General features: G+C 42.1%; 1 protein-coding gene across 4 annotated transcripts; it reads left to right on the forward strand.

Moving 5' to 3' along the window:
- The first annotated feature begins 307 nt into the window (after positions 1-307).
- tpm4a (tropomyosin 4a) lies at positions 308-27,968 on the forward strand. 4 transcript variants are annotated; one of them, XM_034081598.2, is made up of 9 exons: positions 308-697; positions 3,992-4,117; positions 19,606-19,739; positions 20,777-20,894; positions 20,990-21,060; positions 21,150-21,225; positions 23,228-23,290; positions 24,592-24,661; positions 26,808-27,968. In XM_034081598.2, exons 1-9 carry the CDS (start codon positions 584-586, stop codon positions 26,888-26,890), a joined length of 855 nt encoding a protein of 284 aa, XP_033937489.1. In that variant the 5' UTR covers positions 308-583; the 3' UTR covers positions 26,891-27,968. The 4 variants fall into 4 exon arrangements, with proteins under 4 accessions (XP_033937489.1, XP_033937488.1, XP_033937492.1 ...); XM_034081597.2 differs by lacking the exon at positions 26,808-27,968 and adding an exon at positions 25,226-25,457 and having other exon boundaries at positions 314-697; XM_034081601.2 differs by lacking the exons at positions 308-697; positions 3,992-4,117 and adding an exon at positions 9,121-9,662.
- Positions 27,969-27,985: the final 17 nt, after the last annotated feature.

Raw genomic sequence — 27,985 nt, forward strand, 5'->3', positions numbered from 1 at the left:
CACTCTCGTCCTCTAACATACACACTCTTAAAGGCCTTCAAGAGTGTGTATAGGTTAAATGTGGAAACAGGACCTGCACTTCTCTCTCTCTCTCTCTCTCTCTCTCTCTCTCTGCAGCTCTCTGACAACACAACAACCCAAATAAGGAGATCGGCCACGTTTGGAGAGCGAGTGGAGAGACCTTGGACTCTTGATAGGGTGGAGAATGAGAGATAGTCCGAGAGTCTGGCTGGAGTGAAGGCAGAGTGGCGAGTGAAGGAGCAATGGATGGAGAGGATGGAGAGAAAGGATGGGAGGGAACGAGGGGTGAGGACATGGGAGGAGGAGAGGGTGATCAGAGATTGGAGGCAGGTTCAGTTTAAATAACTATCCATATAGGGCTCAACTCTCCATCTCTGTCCACGGCTCGTTCTGTCTCCTTCCTCCTTTCTCCCCCGTTCTGTCTCTCTCTTTCTCTGCAGCTTTGTTGGACTCCCTCCGGCTCTGAAGTGACTCTCCTGCATCTCAGCACAACAGGAGAGCTCTTTTCGAAGCTGCACTTTCACATCTCAGAAAGAGGAGGACATCCAACCGAGCAGCCACCATGGAGGCCATCAAGAAGAAGATGCAGATGCTGAAACTGGACAAGGAGAACGCCATCGACCGGGCGGAGCAGGCGGAGACGGACAAGAAGGCGGCGGAGGACAAGTGCAAACAGGTGGGAATGAAGGAGGAGAGCAGATAGACGTGGACGTGTCGGTAGTGACGTCTAAAACAACGTCAAAGTATTACAAAGACGAAATTAGAAATTTAGAAATTTAGAAATTTAGAAAATTTAGAAATGCAGTTTTTGACCAGTACAAAAGCAATAAAGTCAAACTTAAGATTCAAAGGCTTTTTTTTCATATGTAGTGTATGGCAATGCAACTCTTAAGACCCAGGCTCCTCCAATAATGCAACATAAAGATATATAAGATAAAAACAATTAAAAAAACAAGAAAATGTTGCAAGAAAGTCATGGATTGAAAAGAAATAAGAATAATTGGAGGAAGTGTTCATAATTTTGTTGATGAGTTGGAAAACATATTTGTAATAAATGGTCCATACTAAGCATACTTAAATGTTTCCTATTAGTCTTTATTCAAGATAATTATCATACCAGACATACCTTTAAGGAAACTGTCTGTAAACACATTTCCAATGTATCCCTCGTTTCACTTGGCCCTATCACCGCTGAAAGAAATATTTGAGGTTTTTTTGGCCACCGCTTAGAGACTTCACGGTAAATTCAACAACTCCTAGTGACAGTATGTGAGGCGAAAACACCTCCTTAAAAGGTCAGGCGATGCTCTCAGGACAAGCTCTCGGAACCTTTTTATTTTCTATGAGATACCCACTTCAAACCCCGCATCCCAAATGTAAACACAAACTTTTTAACACCATAGTTGCTTTCTGTTCAAATCGGAATGTTTTCATCTGACAGTTGAACACAAACAACCAATAGTGTAAGGTGCCTGAACGTGACGATGGGTCGGTGGGGCTCAGAGAGAGTTCATCGTGGTGGGTTTGGCCCCTTCAGGTGATGAGACCACCCGGGATGTTGGTCTTCAGCGGAGGAAAAAGTAGTTCCATCCCTCCCTTAAGGACCCGTTTGAAGAGAGTTAATGGAGCGTCTTAAAGCCTCTTTGACAGGTGCATTCATCCAACCCAGGAGACAACGCACAATGATAATAAGCATGCACAGGGATACAGGTGGACACACACACACACACACACACACACACACACACACACACACACACACACACACACACACACACACACACACACACACACACACACACACACACACACACACACACACACACACACACACACACACACACACACACACACACACACACACACAGGCGTCTGTGTGTTCTCACTGATAACGGCTGTATTTTTAGACGCCAGGAGAGAACAACAGAGTGGAATTCAGTAGGATTATCAGAAGTACTTCTCAAAAGGGAACACTTAGCCCGCTGTGTGTGTGTGTGTGTGTGTGTGTGTGTGTGTGTGTGTGTGTGTGTGTGTGTGTGTGTGTGTGTGTGTGTGTGTGTGTGTGTGTGTGTGTGTGTGTGTGTGTGTGTGTGTGTGTGTGTGTGTGTGTGTGTGTGTGTGGGTGGGTGTGGGGGTGTGTGTGTGTGTGTGTGTGTGTGTGTGTGTGTGTGTGTGTGTGTGTGTGTGTGTGTGTGTGTGTGGTCTAGCATTACTATACTTGTGGGGACCTACATCTGTTTACATAGTCACGTGTGGGGACTCACCTCCCTTATGGGGACAAAATGGAGGTCCCCATGAGGGGAATCATTAATTTTAGGGTGAAGACTTGGTTAGGGTAAGGGAAAGGTTAAGGTTAAGGGTAAGGGTTAGGCATGTGTTGGTTAAGGTTAGGATAAGTCTCTAGGAAATGCATGTAAGTCAATGTAATGTCCCCTGAAGTGATGTATACATGGTGTGTGTGTGTGTGTGTGTGTGTGTGTGTGTGTGTGTGTGTGTGTGTGTGTGTGTGTGTGTGTGTGTGTGTGTGTGTGTGTGTGTGTGTGTGTGTGTGTGTGTGTGTGTGTGTGTGTTTGAGAGAGAAAGAGAGAGAGAGAGAGAAAGGGCAGATATTAGGCATGACCTTTTAAATGTTCCTCAAACAACACAATTAGACTCCCAAATCATCAGTGTTGCTTTATCCCTGCTCTGAATTCAAACACCTTTACGACGCCCCATCAGGCTGACTCGTGAATAAAACGCAGTACAAACACATTAAAAACTAGACAGTGCCTTCAGTGCGCAGAGCAATCTGACACGGCTAATGCACTATCTCACAACGTTAGTGAAATTGTCCATGTTTGAGGTCTTTATTGGGTTCTTCCGTGGCACAAGCTACACCCCTTACACCATTCTACCACCTTAGTGCAAGTCAAAGCATATGTGTCAATATGACCATCTTAACCAGGTTGTTAGGGTTGCTAAAAGGTTTAAAGCTTAAAACTGATCCAGGGTTTGGAGCGTTCTTTTAAAGGGGATCACCTCCTACATTCTGAATTCCAATACGGTATTTCCATGGCCTGAGAAAGTACAGTCAATATTATTTTAACATGAGGTCAAAGCCAGAAACCACAGAAGTCTCAAAATGAATTGGAAACTGACTTCTGGGGAGTTCAGTTCTGAAACTGAAAATGTAACGAAATAATCCTTTGGGTGCTCTGAGTGTCCTTCATAACATAACAACCTTCCCAATTCGCTGTCTATGGAGGAGATCCAGACTTTGTACTAAGTGACATCCGACATTTGAGTTACAGCAATCTATTGTTCGAGAGATCGGAATACCGCTTCCCACAATCCCGAATACAAAAACAAATATATATAAAAATATGTATTCAAATATACCTACAGTATATATACACAATCAAAAGACACATTTATAGATATGCACACATTAAGACATCAATAATTCGGAGTGTCTTGGACCATTATATGATACAATACGATATGATAGGCAAGGCAAGTTTATTTATCTAGCACTTTTCAACGCAAGGTAATTCAAAGTGCTTTACAAAAAAAAATGAAAGACATTAAGCATTAAAAATGAAAAGCTAATAAAATAAACATTAAGGAAAAATACATGGATACAAGTTACAGTGCAGTTTAACATATGAATAGTTCAATTAAACATTACAAGAAAAAGTACATGGATAAAAGTTACAGTGCAGTTTAAGATATGAATAGTTCAATTAAAAGCAGCGACAAAAAAAAAAAAAAAAAAGAAAAAGACTTTATACATAACATTCGTTAGAGTGAGATTTTTCTATTCAAAATGAAACAGAACAAACTCGAGCAGAATAAAATACTTCGCAGGACATGCTCGTGCCAACTAGGGGGAAAGTGCTGATGTTAAAAACAAGACCAATCTAATAACATTTGGATAACATACCAACTGGAGACAGTGCACTAAACTGGACTAACGGTCTCTCCCATGCAGCTGGAGGAGGAGCTGATGGACCTGCAGAAGAAGATGAAGATGACAGAGGACGAACTGGACAAATTCTCCGAGGGCCTGAAAGACGCTCAGGAGAAACTGGAACTGTCCGAGAAGACGGCTGCAGACGTGAGTGAAGGGTCCCTAACTTACTGCACGCATTTAACAGGGGGGTCTTTCATCTCTGTATTTGATGCCCAGTTTAAGATAGCCCAGATGAAGGTCTTTCAAGCCCCTGATAGTGGTGACAGCCAGCGGCCTCTGTGCTGTGCCGGATGAAGAAACAGACACAGCTAATGTGGATTCAAAGGGTTTTATCTGCTTAGACGCAGATTGGGATCTTGGTGAAACGATCCTGGTCTGAGTAAACTATTCAGTATGAGATTAAATTATAGTATTTCTGTAGCTCAACTGAACTCAATAACAAACAGGAACAGTTATCTAACTTTGAAGACTTCAGGAAATAATCAAAAATTGCATAAATAATTTTTTTTAAATATTATTTTGTAGCAGGTATTGGCATTACACATGGTCAGTTTCACTTTATGAAAAACTGCCAGTCCTATACTGTCATGACGATGCATCAGCCTGTCTAATTTCATCTTTATCACACATTTGAGTATTGACAAGACGAGGCTTATGCTGTAGTTGTGTTACCTGCTTTTCTTCTAACGTTGACACACACTCACGTTACCATGGTGCTGCTAAAGACCGGAGACCATTACTCCACAGCTGGACGGTCCTCAGACCCAGCTGTGGGTTCACTTTGATCCACAGAGAAGCACTTCGGAGACGGTTACATTCCTGTGCAGCCACTCCTGAAAGATGAGCACGAGGATAAACTGTAACCCCCTCAACCAAACACACACACACACACACACACACACACACACACACACACACACACACACACACACACACACACACACACACACACACACACACACACACACACACACACACACACACACACACACACACACACACACACACACACACACACACACACACACACACACACACACACACAAACAAACACACACACACGTTATAATTCCAACAGTTTGTGTACATGAAAACTTCACAGTAACAACAACAGCATGGCAGACATATGGACAGTACGGAGTGTTATTTTCCATATGATTATCACCACATCAACACTTGATGTCTGTTCAATTTAAAGTGCATTTACTCCAATCCAATGTTCAGACATGTGCACTTCACCTGAGTTTTATTTGATGCTACTTCAAACGTCTACTTTTCAAAAGGAACTTTCCACAAAATCTCCTTTCTGGTCAATACCTTGCACCTATATTACCCACAATGCAATTCAACAATGTCAACAATAATGTCAGAGATGTGAGTGTGTTGTGCTAGTAGTGGCTAATAAACTAGCTACTAGCCAGAAGCAGAACAGGAGTGTGCTTCAGAGGTTTGGCTAACTCGCTTCTTTTTAATTCCACACCCCCGGTTTTTTTTTGTTTTCAAATGTCTACTTTTCTGCCACAACCAACATGGCCTCAAATAACACTTAAGGCCATTTATCAGCTCCATCTTGAGTAGCAAAAGGCCTGTAGTACTCCCAGACACCTGCAAAATCAGTGTAGCGCTCCTTTAATTAAACACTTATTGGGTGTTCAACATCAGACCCAAACTTACTCTCTAAACAAATAGAACATTTCAGTGAATGAAGCGTAACATTGTTTATGTGAATTTCCCCGTGGCAAATAAGCTGCAATCTGGAAAAAAAGATCATATTGCAGATAGTTGGCAACACCGCAAACCACACGATGTACAGCGGTGCATATTACTGCATGCACAGACTTGTGTGTGTGTGTGTGTGTGTGTGTGTGTGTGTGTGTGTGTGTGTGTGTGTGTGGACTAGCATTACTATACTTGTGGGGACCTAAATCTGTTTACATAGTCACGTGTGGGGACTCGCCTCCCTTATGGGGACAAAATGGAGGTCCCCATAAGGGGAATCATTAATTTTAGGGTGAAGACTTGGTTAGGGTAAGGGTAAGGTTAAGGGTAAGGTTAAGGGTAAGGGTAAGGGTTAGGCATGTGTTGGTTATGGTTAAGGTTAGGATAAGTCTCCAGGAAATGCATGTAAGTCAATGTAATGTCCCCAGAAGTGATGTATACATGGTATGTGTGTGTGTGTGTGTGTGTGTGTGTGTGTGTGTGTGTGTGTGTGTGTGTGTGTGTGTGTGTGTGTGTGTGTGTGTGTGTGTGTGTGTGTGTGTGTGTGTGTGTGTGTGTGTGTGTGTGTGTGTGTGTGTGTGTGTGTGTGTGTGTGTGTGTGTGTGTGTGTGTGTGTGTGAGAGAGAGAGAGGGGGAACTCAAGTATAAACACATTCCTCACCCTGGAGTCAATTATGTCCAAGATAAGCATCTGACCAGTTAAGCAGTAAAATGCCCCTTTAATGACAATATAAGAATCCAGTCATTCCATATTACCGAGCCAACCGTGCGGAGCAAAGCATCACCAGGAAAATCTCCCAGCTGCCACCAAGATGTGGTATTGTTTGAGTCTGGTGGAGGATATCCCAGGGAAATGCAGCGTTCTACTACACACAAAGAGAAAGGAAGTGTCTGACACACAGAGGGAGGCTGAGACACGCTGGCTTATACTCACGCAGTGATCAAATAAACACGGAGGGCTTCGGAGGAGCCTCGCATGTAAAGGGGGTCAGGCGGGCCTCTGGAAAAAGGAGTTGTGGTTTTACTGGGTGAAGCTTTTACTCTGAGGTTTTGTTAAAAATGTATATTTAGTATAACCAGAGGTGGAAGAAGAACTCAGATCTTTCCTTCTAACAAATTGTGAAAAGTAAAAGTCTTGCAAGTAAAAGTACAACAGTAAAATATAATTCAATACCAAAAGTAAAACTACTCATTGAGCATAATGGCCTATTCAAATATATATTAAAGGACATGTGCTAATTTCCAGGTTCATATTAGTATGTAGTGTCTCTACTGTGACATGTCCAGTCTGCTCTGATTGGTTAGCTGGCCAGCTCTGTTGTGATTGGTCAACCACTTAGAGATGTCCAGCCCTAGCCTATGATGCACGATGTGTAGGAGCGCGAGCCTATAGAAGAAATTAGTATTACATAGTGACGTTTCTGAAGGAAGCTAAGGGGTCCAAATTGGAATGCTGCTGGATATCTTAAACTATAATTATATCTAATATCTAATATGATTTATATATATTTTGTATAAGCTAATAGTGTGAATCTGTAAAGTAGATAATGAAGTCGAGTAAAACATACAATATTGGCTGTTGAAATGTAGTGGAGTTGAACTGAACTATAATGGGAATACTCAGGTAAAGTACCTCAAACTGAAACTCAATACTTGAGTAGATGTACTCCATTCCAACACTACAGTACAACAGATTGTCAGTAAAGTCTTACACACATTTTTAAGGCTGTTCTACTCCACCTCCACGAATCCCCCCGCCACATGTCACTTATTAGAGGCAGCAGTCAAGCCATTACACATCTCAATTCACACAGAAGGCTCGGGCCAGATTGCAGACCTGGAGGGGGGCTGGGAAAGCAGAACAGTGAGCCAAAGACACCGGCAAGAAAGAGGTTGTGATCCGTGAAAAAATAGTCCCTACACCAGCGCTCATAATTAGCTCAGTGTCAGTTCAAGTAACCAGACAAAGAGTCTGCTTTGAAGAGTGCTAGGTCAACATATTAGCATAGAAAGCTGAAGGGTGGGAGGCAAAGAGGGGGACACCATGTCGTTTCATTACAGGTATTGATAGCAGCAGCAACAGTTACAGTTTTTAGGGGGAAAGCGGTGCTGTGGGGGCGGGCGGGGAAAGTGGAGAGCAGGCAGGGGGGGCTGTGGTATGTGAGGAATGCAGCTAAGGCAAACAGAAAGCCCCACACTCCTCCTGTGTCTAATGAAATCAATGCTTCCAGCTTTTCCGGTGCAAGGGGCAAATCATACAGAGAGGCTCAATCAACAGATGAGATTGGTTGTGAGAGATTTGTTTCCTTCTTCACAGTGAACAGCAGGATTGCATTTGTACCTGAACTGGAGCGAGCTGAGGAGAAAAAGAATTCGGCCTACTTACTCGTCCAGCCAGAATGTCCTGCTAACAATGAATGTGAAAAGAGAGGGTACACACGGGCAGGGTCAGCAGAGAAACATGAATCAGATTTACACCCACGCAAAGAACATCATTTCAAATAATGTATCTATATATATCTATTATATATCTATTCATTTCTATTGCAAGAATCCCAGAATAGTGCTCAGTGAGATGATAAAGGCACAATAAACCACTGTTAGTATTAAAGGGGCCTATTATGCTAATAATAATAATAATATATTAATTTTATATAGCGCTTTTCTGAACCCAAAGACGCTTTAATGCTAATTTTAAGGTGCATATTTGTATTCTCTTCCTCTTCTGTGACATGTCTCCATAATCCATGTTCAAAAAGCTCTTTATTTATCTTTTCACCCTCTGTCTGAAACCAGAGCCCAGTCTGCTCTGATTGGTTAGCTGGCCGGCTCTGTTGTGATTGGTCAGACGCTTAGAGAAGTCCCGCCCCTTAGCCTATCATTTACAATGTGTTGGAGCGCTAGCCAATAGAAGCGTGAGTGACGCATGGTGTTGTCACTATGTTACTGAACTAAACAAAGGAGTCCGATGGCGGCAGGTTGGGGTGAGTGAGGGATCTTAGAAAACCCCCAAAACAATAATAGCGCCCTATTAAATATGTTTTTAGGGTGAGGGTAAAGGAAGTTTGTTAATGTCTTGGGTAGTATGCTATCTGCTTCATAACGTCATCATTATGAGTAATACAGGCAAATGAAATGTTGCTAGTTGTTCGAACACTCAAAGACACATCACGAATTATGTTTTCAAGCACGATGGAAACTTTAAACTTCAGTCTAAGTTGAATTTCACTGTCAAATCAATCAGTCTGTGTGACATCTAAACTACAGGCACCTTTTTAACTGAAATTAATACATCCTAGTTTTCAAATTTCTCTTCACATCAGTCATGCGTTTTTACACACGCGCGCGCACACACACACGCACGCACTCGCCCCGCCCTCTCTGACCTCATCATGCCGATCACTGCTCTCCTCCTCCGGCTCTCAGTCTGGCGCTCTCCGCTCTCCTCACCACGCAGCTTTTCTAATTCCTCCTCCTCAAAAAAAAAGTGTGTCCGGACCAAAAAAACTGCAACATTCCTGAGGACTACTTTTTAAACTGCTGGTGAACGTATCATTCCGACAGAGCAGAAGAGACACTTTGGACCAACACCTGGGCAGCGTTTACTTCCTGGTTATATAACTTTTTTCTTTGCACTTGAACGACTCTTTTACATTCCAAAGACTTTGGACCAACATTTTTGTGTTTTTGTTTCAGAGTTCTCAGTGTTTGACTCTAACTAGACCAAATAAGCAGGTCACTGTAGCGACTTTTTTGATATTGCACAACCCAGAAATAGTCTTAACTGCGTTTTTTTCCTTCACGCGTAGTGTTAAATTAAGTAACCAAACAGGCAACAATGGCAGGTTTGAACTCTCTGGATGCCGTGAAGAGGAAGATTCAGAGTTTGCAGCAGCAGGCCGACGATGCAGAGGACCGGGCTCAGGTCATACAGAGAGAGCTGGACAGTGAACGCGAACTCCGGGGGAAAGTGAGACAAATACTTTTTAAACCTCTTTTCCCTGGGTCCTAAAACCCCAGTTTCTCTCTATTATCACATGTCAGTCTTACACAATGGTTTCAACTTCTCTATATTCACTGCTCAGGCTGTAAAAAAGACGAAAAAGTTCATGTCATTGATTCATTCGCGGGCGTGATTGTGCCACAATGCAAGGCGTTGGTCTGCGCTGGAAAAAAAAGTTTGGATTCCTGCAGGTCTGTTGCGCATGCGCAGTGGTGTCTGATTCACAGGCCGCTGTACTGTGAATGGTGTGCAGACCACGTAGACAGCATTGGAGCTATTGTGCAATTTAATTAATCTATTAGACTCACCGGATAACTGCTTATTAATACATCATGTTCATATTTAATTGTATTGTACTTTAAACTACTTATTAATGAGGTTTTAGAAGCTTTTAAGAGCTGGAAACACGTAGATTGAGTGCATAATGTTGTGACGCTTTGCTCAGAAGCACTCCAGCAGCAGCTGCCTGGGTAAATGCCCAACCACCATCCTGTCTCCACCAATGAAAGGAAAATAAAAGGCATATACTTAAAAGTATGCCTACTCTGTTATTAAGGATTCAAAGGAATAGCCTGGAAATTGGGACATTTTTAGCGAGAGCTGAAGCTATTACTTGCTTAATCGATCAACAGAAAGTGAATCAACAATTTCAAACTTTTAGGGGGTTTCTTTAAGCCATAATGTCATAGAAATACTGTTCTCATCTTCCCAGGTGTTAATATGTTCCGTTTTTTTACACCTCCATGAAAATCAACTTGACATTATTTGGTTTTAGACTGTTGGTCAAACAAAACAAGATAATTGAAGATGTCACTTTTGGCTATAGGAACTTGGAAAGTACATGTGTTTGCTATTGACTGACATTCTGTAGATAAATCAATTAGATCTTTAACAAATGTGATACTTTTAATAATTTTTAAAGTCATTTTAATGGCAGAAAATGCCGTTTTAAGCCTCTCAAATATGGAGATGTCTTAATGTTATGCTTTATTTCATACTTAAGTGACTCTCTTTGGGATTTGAGTTGACGAACAAGACATTTGTAGGCATTACATTGATCTTTGAGTGACTACAAAGGACATGTTTCACTATTTTCTCACATTTGAGACCAGAAAGATATTTGACAGATTAATTTATAATGAAAATAGCGTTGTCGACCCACTTCCATGCGTTTAGATTCATCAGTGCAGAAGCAGTAGAACCATTCAGACTGTAGTTAGCACACACAAATGTGGTTTCTCGACGCGGGGATGTTTTGAAAATGACTCACACCGTACGTATTCACCCATGTCTGTCACCTGCCTCTCTCTTGACTCAGCCCTCTTCCGAGGATTGTAGCCACACACAGAAAAGGTGTGGTGCTTCAATTGGAGACAAGAAATGCTTAGCAGCACAGTTAGGTCACAGTCTTGACTTGTTTCACGTGCTGCTTTATGGCATTCGGAGCCATATCCTTTTGCATAGGAGCCGGTTAATGACAGGACAAGAGGAGAGATTGAAGGAGAGTGGGAGGGGAAGGTGTGGCTGTAAAGATATGGAGCTGAGATGATGAAAGGAGCTGGTGTGCTGTAGGATTAACCCTTTTGTTACAGACTGCCTATTAGGCAACATGGTCATTTGACAATAGGGCGTCTTGTGGTAATGGTTCTATATATGAACCTATATATACACATCAGTGACGTCAGTAATCATTATTTATAGTCAATTCATGTTGGGACCGACCTTAACTCTATCATTAAGTATTGGGATGTTGTCTTTGTTCGGTCGATGCTTTCTCAACGGTTGGTTTTATTGGTCTTTTTGGTTTTAATGAACCAAAATGTTTTATTTGATTCATGCTGACGACCTTCTTGCATCAAACTTAAGCACACGTCTCTGGTCACATGTTTTAAAGCTGTCCTCTTGCATTATTATTTGTGTCAATTCAATCAACGTATTGCTTATTCACTCATTGAATGTCTTGTAAACTTGCGGGACTACTTCTCCATGGAAAGCATAGTAAATGTGCATAATAAACAGATTTCTGGTTATACATTTTAACATTTCATCTTTTGGGATAGAGAGGCTGACACCTACTATCACTTTCTGATGTGAAATGAGGCTTTTATGTGTTTCCAACCAAAGAGTGATATACTGCTTCAGAGCCAGATGTGGTGACGAGCCCTTTTTATAAGGACGACTTGACGAGTCAGATGTGGATCTTTAGAGATATTACGGTAACTGTAAACACTTAACACCGTAATAAATGTTTATGAGCAGATATAAAGACACTTCTACCATAAATCCACAGTTCATATCGCCTAGTTACAGCTGTGTTGAATATATTAGTGCCGTTAATTGAATGAATGTGTTGAGAAATAGATAAATTAACACTAGGATAGCGCCCACTACGTTAGAGTATGTGTAAATCAACTTGTTTGCAATGCTTGGAAATAAATAGGAGGGTTGTAAGACTTTGTATTTTGGAAAAAGCGTTTCCATTTCAGCCTTAAAGTGTAAAAGCAGGTTCAGCTTTCACACTTCTCACTCCATTCAAAGTGAAGCGGCGTTTGTGCGTCGAGGCTGCTGTGGTCCCAGATGTGGATAATTAGGGCAACCTGCAGATATTCCTTGGCACAAAAACCCTTTCCATCAGAGCTCAGGGACATCAAAACACGCTCGCCGAGTGTGAAGGTAATGAATCATTGTTTGACAATCTGGAGGCAGGGAAGAACAAAACGACTTGGCCGCATATCATACTAAAGAATAAAAGAAATGTAATTGCCTCGTGTTATTTCATTGTGGTTTTTTGACGCCTCTGGAGACGTTACTCAATAATGCTTAAAGGCTCCGTCAGACAAGAGACATTGTGTGGAAACGCTCGTTTGACCTGCTTCGATGTGTTTTACTTACGGATGTTAATCTCAATGAACTTCATAGTGTTTACAGCAGCTGCTTGTTTTAGTTGAAGGTCAGGCAGCAGGGTCAGGAAGCAAATGTGAAGGTTGACTTTGTTATTGACACATTTCATTATGTATTCAGCGTCCCCATACCTTCTTAAACATCAAGACCTTTCATGGACTTTTCAATTCCCCAAGTCTATGAAGTTATATTTTGAAGTCCTTCATTTCCCCCTCATCATTCACAAACTCTCATGCATTTAAAGGACCTGTCGGAACTATGTTTTTTATACTGAGATAAAATAATGACTTGGCTAATTTCAGAACAGTCAATTGGATTTCCCGTCACTTCTTGCCAGAACGTTTCAACTCATCAAAATCTAAAGACAGATAAAAGGGGAAGTGGGACTCAAAATCCTATTATTACCACCACCACACACACACACACACACACACACACACACACACACACACACCCCCATGCTGCCCCTCCCAGGATGTCGTCTGTCGACTCTGGTCCAGCACTTCCTGTGTTTCTACTCCCAACACTTCCTGTCCCTGATCTCCAGCCCTGATCAACAGGAAGATTAGTGTGTGTGTGTGTGTGTGTGTGGACCAACAGTACATGCATTCCAGTTATATGGCACACCATTTTCGTACAAGTTTAACACTAAAACCCATCTTAAAGCCATGTAACCACTGATTTCAAGCCATACCTAATTATATGTCGTTTTTTATTTTAATATCCACTGTTACGTAATGGCATGAACATTGGATTTTCTAGATATATAATAAATTAGGACTGCAACATACAGTGATTTCTTTAATTGATTATTCTGCTAATTATTTTCTACATTAATCAATAAATAGTTTAGTCAGAAAATAGTGAAAATGTTGAATCCATAGTCTCTCAAAGTCCAAGGTGATTTCTTTAAAGGGCTTGTTTTATACCCCCAAAAGACCTGGACTTGAATATGTTATAAAATAAAGCTTACAATCTCCATATTTAATGGACTGACATTTCTGGATGGAAAATGACTTTGCAGTGAGTCGATGTTCCAAATATTTGGCAGTTATATATATATATTCCTTGCGGCTCTATTCTACACCACTCGCACCACATATTGAAAGCTAATTGTGGGCAGTCATTTAGAAATGCTTCTCTCAGCTCAACAGTTTGTCAGAATCGGCGAGAGGTCTCATCTCTCTGCTGCGTATTGTGGTCCAATGGCTTGAGGGTTTTCTGACGGGCTTCTAGCCGTAGAGTGTTTTCTTTGGACGTTCTCCCTGGGAAGAGCCCAACTTTCCAAATATAACTGCCACATGTTGAGACGTTTTGGCAGTCGCTGGCGGCATTCTGGAGAAAACTCCCATGTTAGCGGTTTGTGGAAGTTGTGGTTTCGCTTTTATGCAGGCCAAGGATGGTGCTAAATTAGCTATAATGTCATTTAGTCGATGAAGAGTGTAGAAATTATGCAGATATATGTTCTCTACAGATGCATGTACGGCTTGGTGATGACATTTTTGGTGTTGTTTTTGTCAAAGCAGGACCTTTGCATCTGTTGGCGTGTCAGCACTGCAGATAGATGTTTATATGGTACGTTAAGGCTAACTGAAAACCATTTCCATTATTGTTTAAGGCTGAAAGAACCAAATAAACAGTTTTATTTAATAAAACCGCTTCTAGGATTGCTAGTTGGACGACATAATTGGATGCCATTTTTCTAGAAATGTAACATATGTGCAAGAAGGACAACCGTCTTCATATTTTTGTCAGAACTATGAATTCCTGAAGGGCAATTGTTCACGTTGCAATGACTCTCTTTTCCGGATCAGTCACTTGAGTATGCTGCAGAGCCTGAACGACAGACTTGGCAGCTCATGATCTGTCCCTTTCTTTGCACAGACAGATCTCATTGTGATTGTGATGCTTGTCTGGAAGTTTAATGACCGTCTTTTACATATCACGCCTCATGACAGGCTGCCTTGTACATGGAGTGCAGCTCTCTTTGCATGCCAGATCTTCGTGGGAAAAGATTACAGACACACACTTGCATTGAGAGTAGTGTTGGCAGCAGTGTCAGGAATAACTTCCCCAGAACCCCATCAGCTCATTAGCCCACTGCCCTGGAATCGGCCAGTAATTAGATTCCTCTTTCACTCGTCCTTGATCTCGTCTCTAAGGCACTCAGGTACTTCTAAAGTCACTCCCCGTAGAGCTGTGCTGTATCCTCAAGTCAGATGTTAGACTGTTTACTAAGCACACAGCAGTGATTGAAAGATTATTCTAACATGATGTAGTTTGTGTTAGGGCTGCACGATTTGGGGAAATAATGTAATTGCGATTTTTCTGACAGATATTGTGATTCGATTTACGATATTTGTTTTTAAGCGACCCAACGGAGGTTTATTGTAAATTGCGGCCATATTTCCGGCTAGGAAGGTCGCATCAACGTGCTCCCGTCTCTAGCAGCCCGAGCTACGAGTGAAAGAACTAAACTTACATGAAACTTCCGTTGGGTTGCTTTAAAGTCAAGCTTCAGTTTAAGATTCACCCTGTCATAGAAACATGTGATGGAGCGTCACTAACCTGACTCAGATGCTTCACCAAACCATCTAGGAAAGCTCCATTGGAAGCCATTTGGAAAGGGCAGGCACTTTCACAAATACTTGGCAGGTGATTGGATCATGGGCCACTTCTGATTGATTAACAATGGCTGGTACATGTGGAGCACAGCACTTCTGATTGGTGTGGATGACTGACACACAAGAAGAAAGAAAAGAAATGTGAAAGAAATCGCAGACTTTGCGATTTTTTAATTGCATCATTTAAAATCGCGATTTCGATTTAAAATCGATTAATCGTTCAGCCCTAGTTTGTGTCACTTTTTAAACCCTCCTCACTGACTGTTTGAGGAATAGTCTTTTCGAAAACAAGCTCACTTCCTTCTTGCCGCTCGATCAATACCACTCGCACGTCTGTATGTTAAATGTGAAGATTCATTCAACAGCTGTTCGATTAGCAGAAAGACTTGAAACAGCTAGTCTAGTCTAACTTTTTTTTTTTTAAACTGCGTACAGTACCAGTCGCAAATTCACCAGTTTACCTCGTTTGTTCTATTCAAAAGTGTAAAGCAATTCAATTTGATATCACCGAGTCTTGTTACTGTGCGGTTGCCAGGCAATTAGTTGAGAATATAAGGCCTAGTCCACATGTACGCTGGGATTTGTTCGAATTATTTTTGAAAAATCCCTTCCACACAACCACTGTTTATGAAAGATCTCTGCCCAAATGAAGATGCACAGTTGGAGCGCTGAAAAGGCCAAAGGTCAGGTTGGACCCCAATCAAATGAAGTGTTGGATATAACCATGTCGTATTCTGAGGCCTCTGTTCCTCAATATAGCGGAACCGTAAATGTACAATAATTGGTAAGCTTGCATGTTTAGAAAACTTCTACTTATAAAGTTTGAACCAGCACTATTTTGGCCATGTCCTCTGGCCTCATTTTGTGACACCTTACAAAATAACACATGTGCACACTTTAATGTTACAAGCCAAATAATGTACCCATCGACGCTGAAAACTTGACTCAAAAGCTGTCTTTTCGGTCACTTAAACCCCCTTGTGGGTGTGGAGAACAAACCTAAACACATAGAAAAACATTTTTTAAATGCCAATATAGGTGTCGACTGGGCCTGAGGGGGAAACCCACTAAAGCTGTTCAGTGTTGGTATGGATGAATACAACAAGATATAAAAAGTGAGTTGCTTTAGAGGTGCAGGTAGGTGGATTTAGCTACTTCCGGAAAAAGCTAAGCTAGCTGTTTGTGCTAAGCTAGCTGTTTGTGCTAAGCTAACCACATGCTGGATGTAGATGGGTATTAACTGTACCGAAAGAGAGTCGGATTGATCTCTTGATAGCCAATTCCCCAAAATGTCAAACTTCTTTTGAATATGACTGTGTGTGTGTGTGTGTGTGTGTGTGTGTGTGTGTGTGTGTGTGTGTGTGTGTGTGTGTGTGTGTGTGTGTGTGTGTGTGTGTGTGTGTGTGTGTACTCCACCACAAACATTCTCCATAGTGTGTTTTACCATATAAGGCGCTGTGCGTCCCTGGCAGCCGGAGAATGCAAAGCGGTTGCTAAAGGAAGGGGCCACGAGACGGAGAGAAAACCGGCTCTGAAAGAAAGACAATCAAAGGGAGGAAATGAAAGGGGCAGCACACTTCCTGTCACTTCTTTTTAAGATCCTCTTTAGTAAAGTCGCATTAATGTCTATTCTGAGAGTATGTCAGGCTGGTCATAAGACTGTAGTTCTTGTGTTCCTGGACATTGCCGTCTGTTATCCGTGTGGCTGTCTCTGAATGCTCAAAGTGTGTGTGTGCTCTAAGCATTGATTAAATGAAACCGCAGAAGGGAATGTACTTTCAAACATTATCTTCAGGACTTACAGGAAAAGCTTCTCTGGTCATGGCTGAGTGAATTAGAGGCGTGAGAGTGTGTACTTTATGCTTTCTTACTTGGCACAAGGCTACATCTGTCTGAAAGGGGATTCCCCCATCTGTGAGTGTGAACATTTGATAACAGAAAGCACACATTTGGAGATGTACGTTACCGGCATTAGGGAAGACTTTGGTTTGTGTGTTACTTGACGACACGTGCGGGAAACCTGCCTGGTTGCCAGCTGCTGATGTTTGCTTTAGAGCAGCAGAGATTGACAGTGATTGTTTGCATGTTGTTGTGTGTCTGCAAGTGCATCGACAGCGTCTGATGTGCGCAGACTGAACCCTTCGCACCGCATTGCTTCACTCCGGACTCGGGGAGTTACGATACCTGTTATTTCAGGCTCTGATTGAGTTCTGTTTGCCGTTTCTCAACAGCGACATGAAGTGTTGACCTTGCTGATGAGATTTCGAGGCGTTTGACCGATTTATGGCTTTTCGTTCATTCCGTGTTAGGTTTGGTTTTTCCTCCTATCAAGTTCTGGTTGTTTTAAGGCATGTCAGCGCTAGTTCGCAGACATTTCCCGTCTCATATCAGCGGCCTCCCCGTGTGGGTGCAGCAGGGCAGGACCTGGGAGAGGACAGAAAGAGAAAAAGAAGGAGAGGTGGAAAGACTGACTGGCTAGTCAGCAGTCTAGGGTGACATGGAGAAATTAAAATAGGGGCCTGTGCCAACAAGAAGGAAACCGTGCTTTCATTTCCTGAAATGTGGAGTCCATGACAGAATGGAAGAATAAACTGGATGGGTTATTTATTCCCAGCTCAAACCGACTTAATATCTTTTCCATACTTTCTGAGCTCTTCTCTCCACTGTCACCTTTCCTCCTCACTGCCCATCCTTTCTTTGTACTTCTCTTAATGACTTTATCTCGCCAAGATGATATCATCAGACTCACATACCTGTAGGCTGAAGTGCAGACGCTTTGACTGGCAGCCTGACTCCTGGCTAATGAGTCACTGACCTACAAGCTGCTGCGCTGCGACCGAGCACAGAAAAGCGCCTGTTCGTCTAAGAAATCCCCAGCTGCTTCACTTCAGTAACACAGGGAGTACACTTGTGTGAGTACTCGGGGTTTGAATGGATAATTCAGCTTTGTATAGCAGTTTAAAAGTGCTGTTTGAGCAGACTCGGATAAGTTTCCAGATTGAAAGCGGCTCCCTCGGAGGATCAACTGTGTGTCCAGCAGAGAGGAAATGCCTGTGTAGTTGTCTGTTTGCTTTCTTTTCCCTCTCTCAGCCTTTTGTTGACAAAGGGCAGATGAGAAGAATCCCGTTCGTCCGCCCTGCTTGGCCCAGTTCTGCATTCACAGTCACCGGAAATGAAGTCTTTGTAAACGTTTCATTCACATCCAGAGTCCTGCGATGTTCAGATATTACAAAGGACTACTCTTCCCAGGCAGACTCAGCAGTTAGAGGTTGTGTTTTTGTAGGTAGGCCATGCTTTTATACTGGACGTTCTCCAGCCGTCTCCATTTCCCCTATTATTCCCACCTCAGCTACACAACCTTTGATTTGTGAACATGAGCATCGAGAACACGAGGAACTGATATCTCACGGATTGAATCGAAAGCATTTTAGTTCATGTGTAGTTTAAACTTTCTCATTTGTATTTTATTCTTGTGGACAGAACACAGTAGAGCGATTAATAATAATTAAATCAACACATATTACACAAATGTTAAGAGGTTAGGCAAAGCAATTTTATTTATTTGATTACAGGGCAATTCAAAGTGCTTCAGAAAAGCATTTAGACGTGAAAGAAATGCTTGAAAAGGCATTTCACCAAATCGATTAGTATTTTAACAGCTTTCCAAATAAAATGCTCTGTAACTTTGCAGTGGTAAAACAGGCGAGTGCTTTCTTCATAACTACTTTGAAATATACAAAAACATTACCAACCTACATCCTGAATTTTCACAAGGATCTTCTTCACTTTCCTCGTAAACGTAAGAAACCACAGGTTTTAGAAGTGGAACATACCTAGTTGTAGCATAGAAGGTCAACTAAATTAAATCTGTGCTTCGATGTTTCCGTTTAAGACATTTCTAACAACAAGAAACTCTTTTTTGTGAGTGACTGTTGCCCTGCACTACTTGTATGAGAAGCTCATGGATAAAATGACTGATTTAAGCTTCCACATGTTGGCTGAGACGACATCACACGGGATTCCTGGGAAAGAAACTTTGATCCCAGTCTTGATTTTATTTTATTGCATTACAACATGACCTCAGAAAGAGCTTAAAACGATAAGATAGGAGTTAAACTAAGTTAATCTCAGCTTTATCTTCATTCCCTTGTGTTTAGAGTGGACTAATAACAAGCTGGTTTTTTCCACAGTGTGTTCTGCTGCACAGAACATTTGAAAAAAGCTTCAGGTCCATATTTCCCTTCGAGCCATTCATACTTTTCTCAAGCTTTTTTCCTTCCCTTCCTGTTTTATGACGGGAAAGAGGGGGAAGGGGAGACCAGCTTGGATGATTTAAGGTTGAATGAATGAATGACTAAATGTCTCCTTCTTTCCGCTCCTGTCAGGCGGAGGGAGATGTAGCCGGTCTGAACCGTAGGATCCAGCTGGTGGAGGAGGAACTGGACCGAGCCCAGGAGAGGCTGGCCACGGCGCTGCAGAAGCTGGAGGAGGCTGAGAAGGCCGCGGACGAGAGCGAGAGGTACATTAAAGGGGACCTATCATGCACAATGCACTTCTTGATGTCTTTTATACATAACTATGTGTGTCCGGTGAGTCGGGGAACTCACGCAGCGTCAGAAAACAAAACCCTCTCTCTTTTCCTCCGTACCCAAATCTCTAAAAACGGGGCTGCAACGGAGCTGATCCAGATTTGCGTCCGATATACGATACACTTTATTGTCCCCGTAAGGAAATAAGTTCTGGACTCCGTCCTGCAGTTCCGCATACATGTACATATACAAACATAGTGGACATTAAGAGACATACACATATCATCATATACACCGTTTGAACAGACGCACATACTGACAATGGCGACCTATTGCCCTACCCTCATGGCCAACATTTAAAAAGTACATTTCATATTATATATATATATATTACATATGACGTAATATCTGAAATGCGGACCCGCGGCACTATCAGAAACGTTGCTATCAGAAACAATGCCCGACTGTTTTGGACGTTATATGGTCGGTGTTTACATTAGCATCGCTAACACTCAGAGCTAACCTGTACTGGAGAGCATGTGTGTGAAGAAGCAGGAAGTAAAAAAAGGAACTCACCTTGTGGTAAAGAGAAAAAGCATTTGAGCTCCATACTGTTTCAGAAATATTCCTTGATGTGGTTTGGAAGTTGATGGCGTTTAATCACGGCAGAATTTAACTATCTGCCGGTATAATTCTGAGCAGGCATTAGCTCCGCCTCCTCTTTTTTTTTTTTTTCAAGCTAAGGACCCAGATTAGCCATTCTCCAACAGGCCTGAAACAGACGGATATGAGGGATGTCTAAAATGTTGAGCAAAACACATCATAGACATGTATTTTTAAATATCTGAGACCCATAACATATGCCTAAAAATAGCATGATAGCAGACCTTTAAAACGTTATTAAAACCTTATTTAACCGACATTTTCTTTAGATTCAAATGTTGTGTCTTTATGTGTGTGAGAACATGTGTTTTTACCTGGCTATCAAAGCGTCATTGAAAACCTTTTTTGTGTCTCGTCCAATCAGAGGGATGAAGGTTATTGAGAACCGAGCGGGTAAGGACGAGGAGAAGATGGAGATCCAGGAGATTCAGCTAAAGGAGGCCAAACACATCGCAGAGGAGGCCGACCGCAAATACGAGGAGGTGAGACTGACTTCCTGATTGTAGTCCTTATTTTCACCTCCTCTTGTCTTTCGGATTATGCTAAATCTAACATGTTTAAATGTTTTTCTCCCCAGGTGGCCCGTAAGCTGGTGATCCTGGAGGGAGAGCTGGAGAGAGCCGAGGAGAGGGCCGAGCTCTCAGAATGGTAAAAAGCATAATGATAACTGGAAAACACACCCACGTCCTTACCATTACTTGCATTAACACTCGGCACGCGGCCGTCTCTCTCCACAGTAAAGCCGCTGACCTGGAGGAGGAGCTGAAAAATGTGACCAACAACCTGAAGTCCTTAGAAGCCCAGTCTGAGAAGGTGAGTGTTTCCTGTGCGGGATGAGCATGGCTGTGACTGGACGCTGAAACTGAAATATACAGCTATAAGTAACACGTCTTCTTTTGGCTTCATGAGGGGAACGGATCAGTTTTTGGGTGAAGCAAATTATTTTAAGGAATGTTCAAGTTTCGCACGTCAACCCTAGAAGGTAGCTACAAAGCCAAGTGAGTGAATCCTGGCCTGAACAAATATCGTACATAGGGCTGATGGTTTCCAAATCTAGTCTGCTGTGCACTTTCAAAAGCTGTGTGGCAAATGATAGCATGAAAGCAGAGCAACGTGTTTGTATATGTGTTAGATCCTAATGTTTGATAAAGTTATCTCAACTGTTTGCCATGTAATCATGCTAACATGTATTCATGCTAACATTGCACAAATAAGCTTTGGTGTTTCTCAGTTCTCTGCGACTCCAAGAATAACAAATGCCAGTTCAACAAATACATACACATCCTGCCTGTTTAATAAATACAAGTACCGTACTTTCCGGACTATAAGCCGCGACTTTTTTCCCAATTTTTTTTTTTTGTACAGCTAACGGCCACTAGGGAACCTCCTAAATCTATGGATTTTACAGGTAAAATTAACCACCTTTAACTCTATGGGCTCTAGGACCGGTCCGCGCCCGCCACCTTTAAGCTGGAGGCCGGAAAAGAGTGAGACATGTCGCGCGCCAAAGTAAAACTGGAACCGAGAGACAGAACGAGAGCAAGACAGACGGACAATTTAGCTGCTGCGGCTTATATGCAGGTGCGCTTTATAGTCCGAAAAGTACGGTAGTCGCTTTAGTTCTCCTTTATGAATGTACGGCCTAAATATATATATATATATATATATATATATATATATATATATATATATATATATATATATATATATATATATATCAGCATTTACACTGATCATGACTCCTCTCCTCTTCGCTGCATCCGTCGACAGTCATTAAGGGAGCAGGGAGGGATACCTCTTCACCAAAGTACTGGTTCACACTTCCTCAATTATAACTGAATCATCCGGCCCTGCCTACAACGCAACTATTTATTTCCCCGTCACGTTGTTTAGACATGAACTTATTCATCTACAAATACGACCTCAATTGGTGTTGAAATGTTCCTGATAAATATTTCAAAAGTCTTAAAATGCTAAGACGCAGGAAGGAGGATTTTATTCTTTTACCTGATTGTGCTTTTTATAAAATCTTTAAAATAATTGGAAACATTATTTAAACAATTTACAAAAGTGCTCTCACATGTCCCAGAGATCCAGATAGGGGGGGACATATCTTAAGTTGTAATACAGCGGCCTTAAAAGGTTTTGAATCTAACTTGCAGAACAATTTAACATCATCTTGGATTACTTATCAAAGAAAATCACACAAGTAAAAAAACAACAATCCAAGACTCATTAGCGTAGCATGAGCCCCTGAGGCCGTTTCTTAGCATATTCAGGGCGTGAACCGGCAGCCAGTCGAGACCTGCAGCACATTCCTCCTGTTCGCTACGGTACATTCCTCCCAGGCACGGACAGGCAGTGTGACAGCATGCCAGCCGCCTCGTGACCGCTCTGCAGCAGCAGCACACGCCTGCTCCGGTGTGTGTGTGTGTGTGTGTGTGTGTGTGTGTGTGTGTGTGTGTGTGTGTGTGTGTGTGTGTGTGTGTGTGTGTGTGTGTGTGTGTGTGTGTGTGTGTGTGTGTGTGTGTGTGTGTGTGTGTGTGTGTGTGTGTGTGTGTGTGTGTGTGTGTGTGTGTGTGTGTGTGTGTGTGTGTGTGTGTGTGTGTGTGTGTGTGTGTGTGTGTGTGTGTGTGTGTGTGTGTGTGTGTGTGTGAGAATAATAGGATTTTGAGTCCCACTTCCCCTTGTATCTGTCTTTAGATTTTGGTGAAGTGACGGGAAATCCATTTGTTAACTTTAATTACCAGCATACAGTATGTAGGGCAAAGTTTGTGTTTCTGCCACTGATATGTTTTTCTCTGTATGTCGACAGTACTCAGAAAAAGAAGACAAGTACGAGGAGGAGATCAAAGTCCTGACTGACAAACTGAAGGAGGTGAGATTCTACTGATCACACTATATGATCATACACCGCATGATCTTAGACTGAAACAAACCATCGATGTGGAATCACAGTTGGGCAGTGGTCTCCGACACGTACAATGTAACTGCAGCGTCTCTGGATTCAATCCCTTAGCACTTGGCTTATCTCTTTGCCTCTGCTGGACACATCTGAAACAAGTGCAAATGCCACATACCACATGCATCCAGGCAGCACACCTCAAAACACTTCATGCCAATGTGGGCACACGGAGTGAGATAGAAAGCAGCTGGATGCAGCTCAGAAGGCAAATATGACGAGACTATAACAAGTTTTCATTCCATACTTTAGATCAGGGGTGTCAAACTCAAGGCCCGGGGGCCAAATCCGGCCCGCGACTTCATTTCATGTGGCCCCGCAAGAGCTTGCAAAGAATATAACATGTTTATTATACGGTTACATGCCGATTTACAGAAACACATTGCCCATAAACTACATGTCCCACAATGCATCTCAAATTAGACTTTTTCTCGGAATTTGACTTATTAATTATAATTTTTTTTATTTTACATTTTTTTGAAAATTTCATTTATTTATTTATTTTTTTCCAGGATTTGCCTTTTCTTTTCAAATCATTTGGTGACATTCTCACTGAAGAGACTTGCAATTGTTTGCCCTAGACTTCTGCTTTCAGACGTAGTTAATTATGAAGTTATTACCCTATCCGATAATAATCCAATGCAGAGGCAATAATGTAATATAATACATTATTTTATATATATTAAATATTTTATATAGTTATTCTTATGTAGTCTTATATATAAAACTGGCCCTTTGAGTGCAACCATGATGCTAATGCGGCCCGAGTTGAAATTTAGTTTGACACCCCTGCTTTAGATTATATTTTCCTAAATTGATGATGTAAGCCAGTCCTTATTCTTCTCCATCTCAATATCTGCATGCATTGAAATTGTAGTTCGTAAAACATGGCATCTATTAATATTTGAAAGATAAAGAACACCTGTAGTCTTATCTGTTGAATTCACTGTGTAACATAGTGTGTGTGTGTGTGTGTGTGTGTGTGTGTGTGTGTGTGTGTGTGTGTGTGTGTGTGTGTGTGTGTGTGTGTGTGTGTGTGTGTGTGTGTGTGTGTGTGTGTGTGTGTGTGTGTGTGTGTGTGTGTGTGTGTGTGTGTGTGTGTGTGTGTGTGTGTGTGTGTGTGTGTGTGTGTGTGTGTGTGTGTGTGTGTGTGTGTGTGTGTGTGTGTGTGTGTGTGTGTGTGTGTGTGTGTGTGTGTGTGTGTGTGTGTGTGTCAGGCTGAGACCCGTGCAGAGTTTGCAGAGAGGACAGTGGCCAAACTGGAAAAGTCCATTGATGATCTGGAAGGTATGAGAGCAGCAGCACTCACTCAGCAGCCCTTTGTTTGCACCAAATACACATATTTTCAACACGACCTGAAGTCAAAGTCTTTTATTCACTGGCTTTAAAAGAACAGCCAGGAAACATTTGTTGACGAAACACAAGGAGGCAGTTTGTGAGTTTCCTGCAGCTCAGACTCCTCATCCATCTTAATGCACTATTACACTCAGTTTCACTTCAGAAGGAGTGTCCTACTTCAGCAACACTGGATATATGTATGTGTAAAAGAGTGCTAAATATACTGCATGAAAGCTCCTCGAGGACACAATGTGCTGAGGTGTTTTCAGATCAGCATTATTAAGTTGTTAACCACAGGAAGCCGAGTTATAGGAATGTGTGTGAGACATTCAGGGCGGGTTGAAATGCATAAAGCTCCACCCGGCTTAATTAGATAATTCTTCCTTCTTTGCATTTCTGCATCTTTAAAAAGCCTGACCTGTTTTTTTTTGTCTTCTCCTTCCTCCCTCCGCCTCTCATTCTTTCTGCTTTGTGTGTCGCCGCTGTCCCTGACACCTTCCTGTCGACCTCCAGATGAATTGTACGCTCAGAAGCTGAAGTACAAGGCCATTAGCGAGGAGCTGGACCATGCCCTCAATGACATGACGTCTCTGTAGAGGCTCTGACTCTCTCGCTGCCTCTCGCTTCCCTTTCTCTGCCGAGTGCTTCAAACTCACCTTCTCTCTCTGACCGTGCTGTACGTGCCTCCGTCCCGTCTCAGTATGCAGGAAATGATTCATTAAAAATATGCTTCTTTCCTACTTTCTTTTGTCTTTCTATTCTTGTTTATTCATGCGAGTAGAATGTTTGAATCATAACTTAAAGAGGCGTATTATGCTAATGTTCGTGTTTCATATTTGTATGTTGTGTCTCTACATGTCTCCATGCTTTAATGTTCAAAAAGCTCTTTATTTTTCTCTGTGCTGCAGCACCTCCTTTCACCCTCTGTCTGAAACCAGAGCCCAGTCTGCTCCGATTGGTTAGCTGGCCGGCTCTGTTGTGTTTAGTCAACTGCTTAGAGAAGTCCCGCCCCTTAGCCTTATCGCGTACAATGTGTCGGAGCGCTAGCCAATAGGAGCGAGTGTTACATAGTGATGCTATTATATTACGGAAGTAAACAAAGGAGTCCAATGGATGTGTTTAAGGCACGGGGGGGGGGGGGGGAGTGTGTGAGACAGACAATGTAGCCTTTGCAGATCCTTTAAATCAGGGGTTCTCAAAGTGCGGCCCGCGGGCCAATGGCGGCCCTCGAAAATGTTTCTGGCGGCCCGCGATAGTTGATGTGACACGCTGAAATGCATGCGTTATATTTTAATCCTCCATGGTTCATATCTAGTAAGAATTAGAATGGAATTTAAGAATGGGGAAACTGCGCCCCCTGGGTTGTCATTCCTAAATTATGAATGACAGCTTGTGGAAAGTTTGCTAGACTACTGGTTGCATGACAACTAGGCATCTCGCGAGTTGCGGTAATTTGTTAGTACAATAAAGAAAGGATTTGTTTTGGAATTATTTTGTGTTCCGTTTTTTCTTCGGCGGCCCTCAATCCAATATTGGGTACCTCCATTGGCCCTCACTCATCAAAACTTTGAGAACCCCTGCTTTAACACCCATATAACACACTAAAGGAAACAACATATTAGGGCCCCTTTAAGCCAAAGACACTTGATGGTTAACGTACATTTTACGTCTAATTATCAGCGAGTTTGTGAGACAAGGTGAGATTTACGGTTATTTGTGTGAATTAATGCAGTTTGCAATCCCCTTAAAACACTTTTGGTTTGATACGTCACTTTTTTTGATGGTTTCTGATAGTATAAATTCACCCATAACGTATGTACTGACATCACACGGTAGCATTTTGGTGCGACGAATACAGCTCACACATCCTCCACACTGTAATGTGCTAACAGAGAATGACAGGCAGCAGTGGAAGCATGAGGCGCACAGTGACGTGGTGGGGGATTTTGCATGTGGCACAACTTTAATCTAAAAGTTATGCAAAACATCTGTTCATTAAAACTGTGCATGGAATGCTGCTTGACAGAACGAAAGCAGCGGTGTGACGTGCTGATGTTCGAGGTCTCACCGCGTCTCTCTTCCTCTTGTTCTCCAGATAAACTATCACGAGCCAAAGAGGAGAATCTTGGCATGCACCAAGTCCTGGATCAGACCCTGCAGGAACTGAACAGCTTATAAACACGGAGAGGAAGCTGGAGAGGATGAGATCGTCACGTAACATTCCTTTAATGTTCGAGCTGTAAAATCTCTATTCCCCGTGTGAAGGGGGGTTAACTTAATGCTTGTCCCTTGATGTTTTTTTTTCTTTTCTAAGCCACACATTTGTTTCTTTGTTTCCTTAAGTCATTTTGACCCCATTGCTTATTTTTCTGTTTCTTTTGTATCTCACCTGTGATTGCAGAAATTGTCCCGCCCAGAAATCATGTTTTTTTTTTTGACCACTTTATTTAGAAACACCTGGCAATTTCCACACCCAAGGAAACCTCAGATTTGGTCACTCAACCACTTAACTGGCTCGATTTCACATGTTTACGTGCACATACATTAAGCCTCTGTCTGATTATTGTAACGCATGTGCTCAGATGGTGGTGGGTTTCACTCCGGCTACATTCGCTTGGCTCTGAAGCGCCACCTAGTGGTGATGGGAAGTTACACAGCAGTTTTTTAAATCATGCTGGACCAGAAGCTACAGACACTCGGTTTAAGGGTGCTTGTCTCATTCTAATTAATCTGAGTTCAACAGTGTGACATGGAAAGCTTTCATTGATTGATAAACTGGTCAAGGTACATGCTCAGTCACTCGCAACTTCTTTACATGTCATGAATGCCTCTTTTGCAAATCTCTAAGGCCGTCATGTTGCAGACGCATTTTATTTATGTGCATCAAATGTTTTATACCCTATTTTTAGTGTGGGAATCTGCAGAAGCGGAGAGCTGTGCATGTACATTATCAATCGGTGAAGCTGTACTATCTTAACCCGACATGACACGCTTCTTCATTGCCAACTATAATGTAGCCACTATTTACATTATATTGATCTACATGAGCGAGCTGAAGCCCACGCCACTGGAAGCTCACATCAAGTCTTATCAACCATGGATACTTATTGTATATAGTAGCATAATGTTAGGTATTTGAGAAATTGTATTGCTCTGATTCTTCTTTTTTTGGTTTTGTTTCATTTACACCACTTCTTATTTTTGTGCCAGGGAAACTCTCAAGACCAAAGAACACACACACACACACACACACACACACACACACACACACAC

This window comes from Pseudochaenichthys georgianus, chromosome 4 (genome assembly GCF_902827115.2).
Source record: "Pseudochaenichthys georgianus chromosome 4, fPseGeo1.2, whole genome shotgun sequence".
Lineage (NCBI taxonomy): Eukaryota > Metazoa > Chordata > Actinopteri > Perciformes > Channichthyidae > Pseudochaenichthys > Pseudochaenichthys georgianus.

What these genes read in the sequence shown, in the direction of transcription:
- tpm4a (XM_034081598.2), top strand. Translation starts at nt 584, where the DNA reads ATGGAGGCCATCAAGAAGAAGATGCAGATGCTGAAACTGGACAAGGAG. An exon ending in GCCGCGGACGAGAGCGAGAG is followed by an intron (nt 19,740 to 20,776) that starts GTACATTAAAGG and finishes TCGTCCAATCAG; the next exon opens with AGGGATGAAGGTTATTGAGA. An exon ending in CCGACCGCAAATACGAGGAG is followed by an intron (nt 20,895 to 20,989) that starts GTGAGACTGACT and finishes TTTTCTCCCCAG; the next exon opens with GTGGCCCGTAAGCTGGTGAT.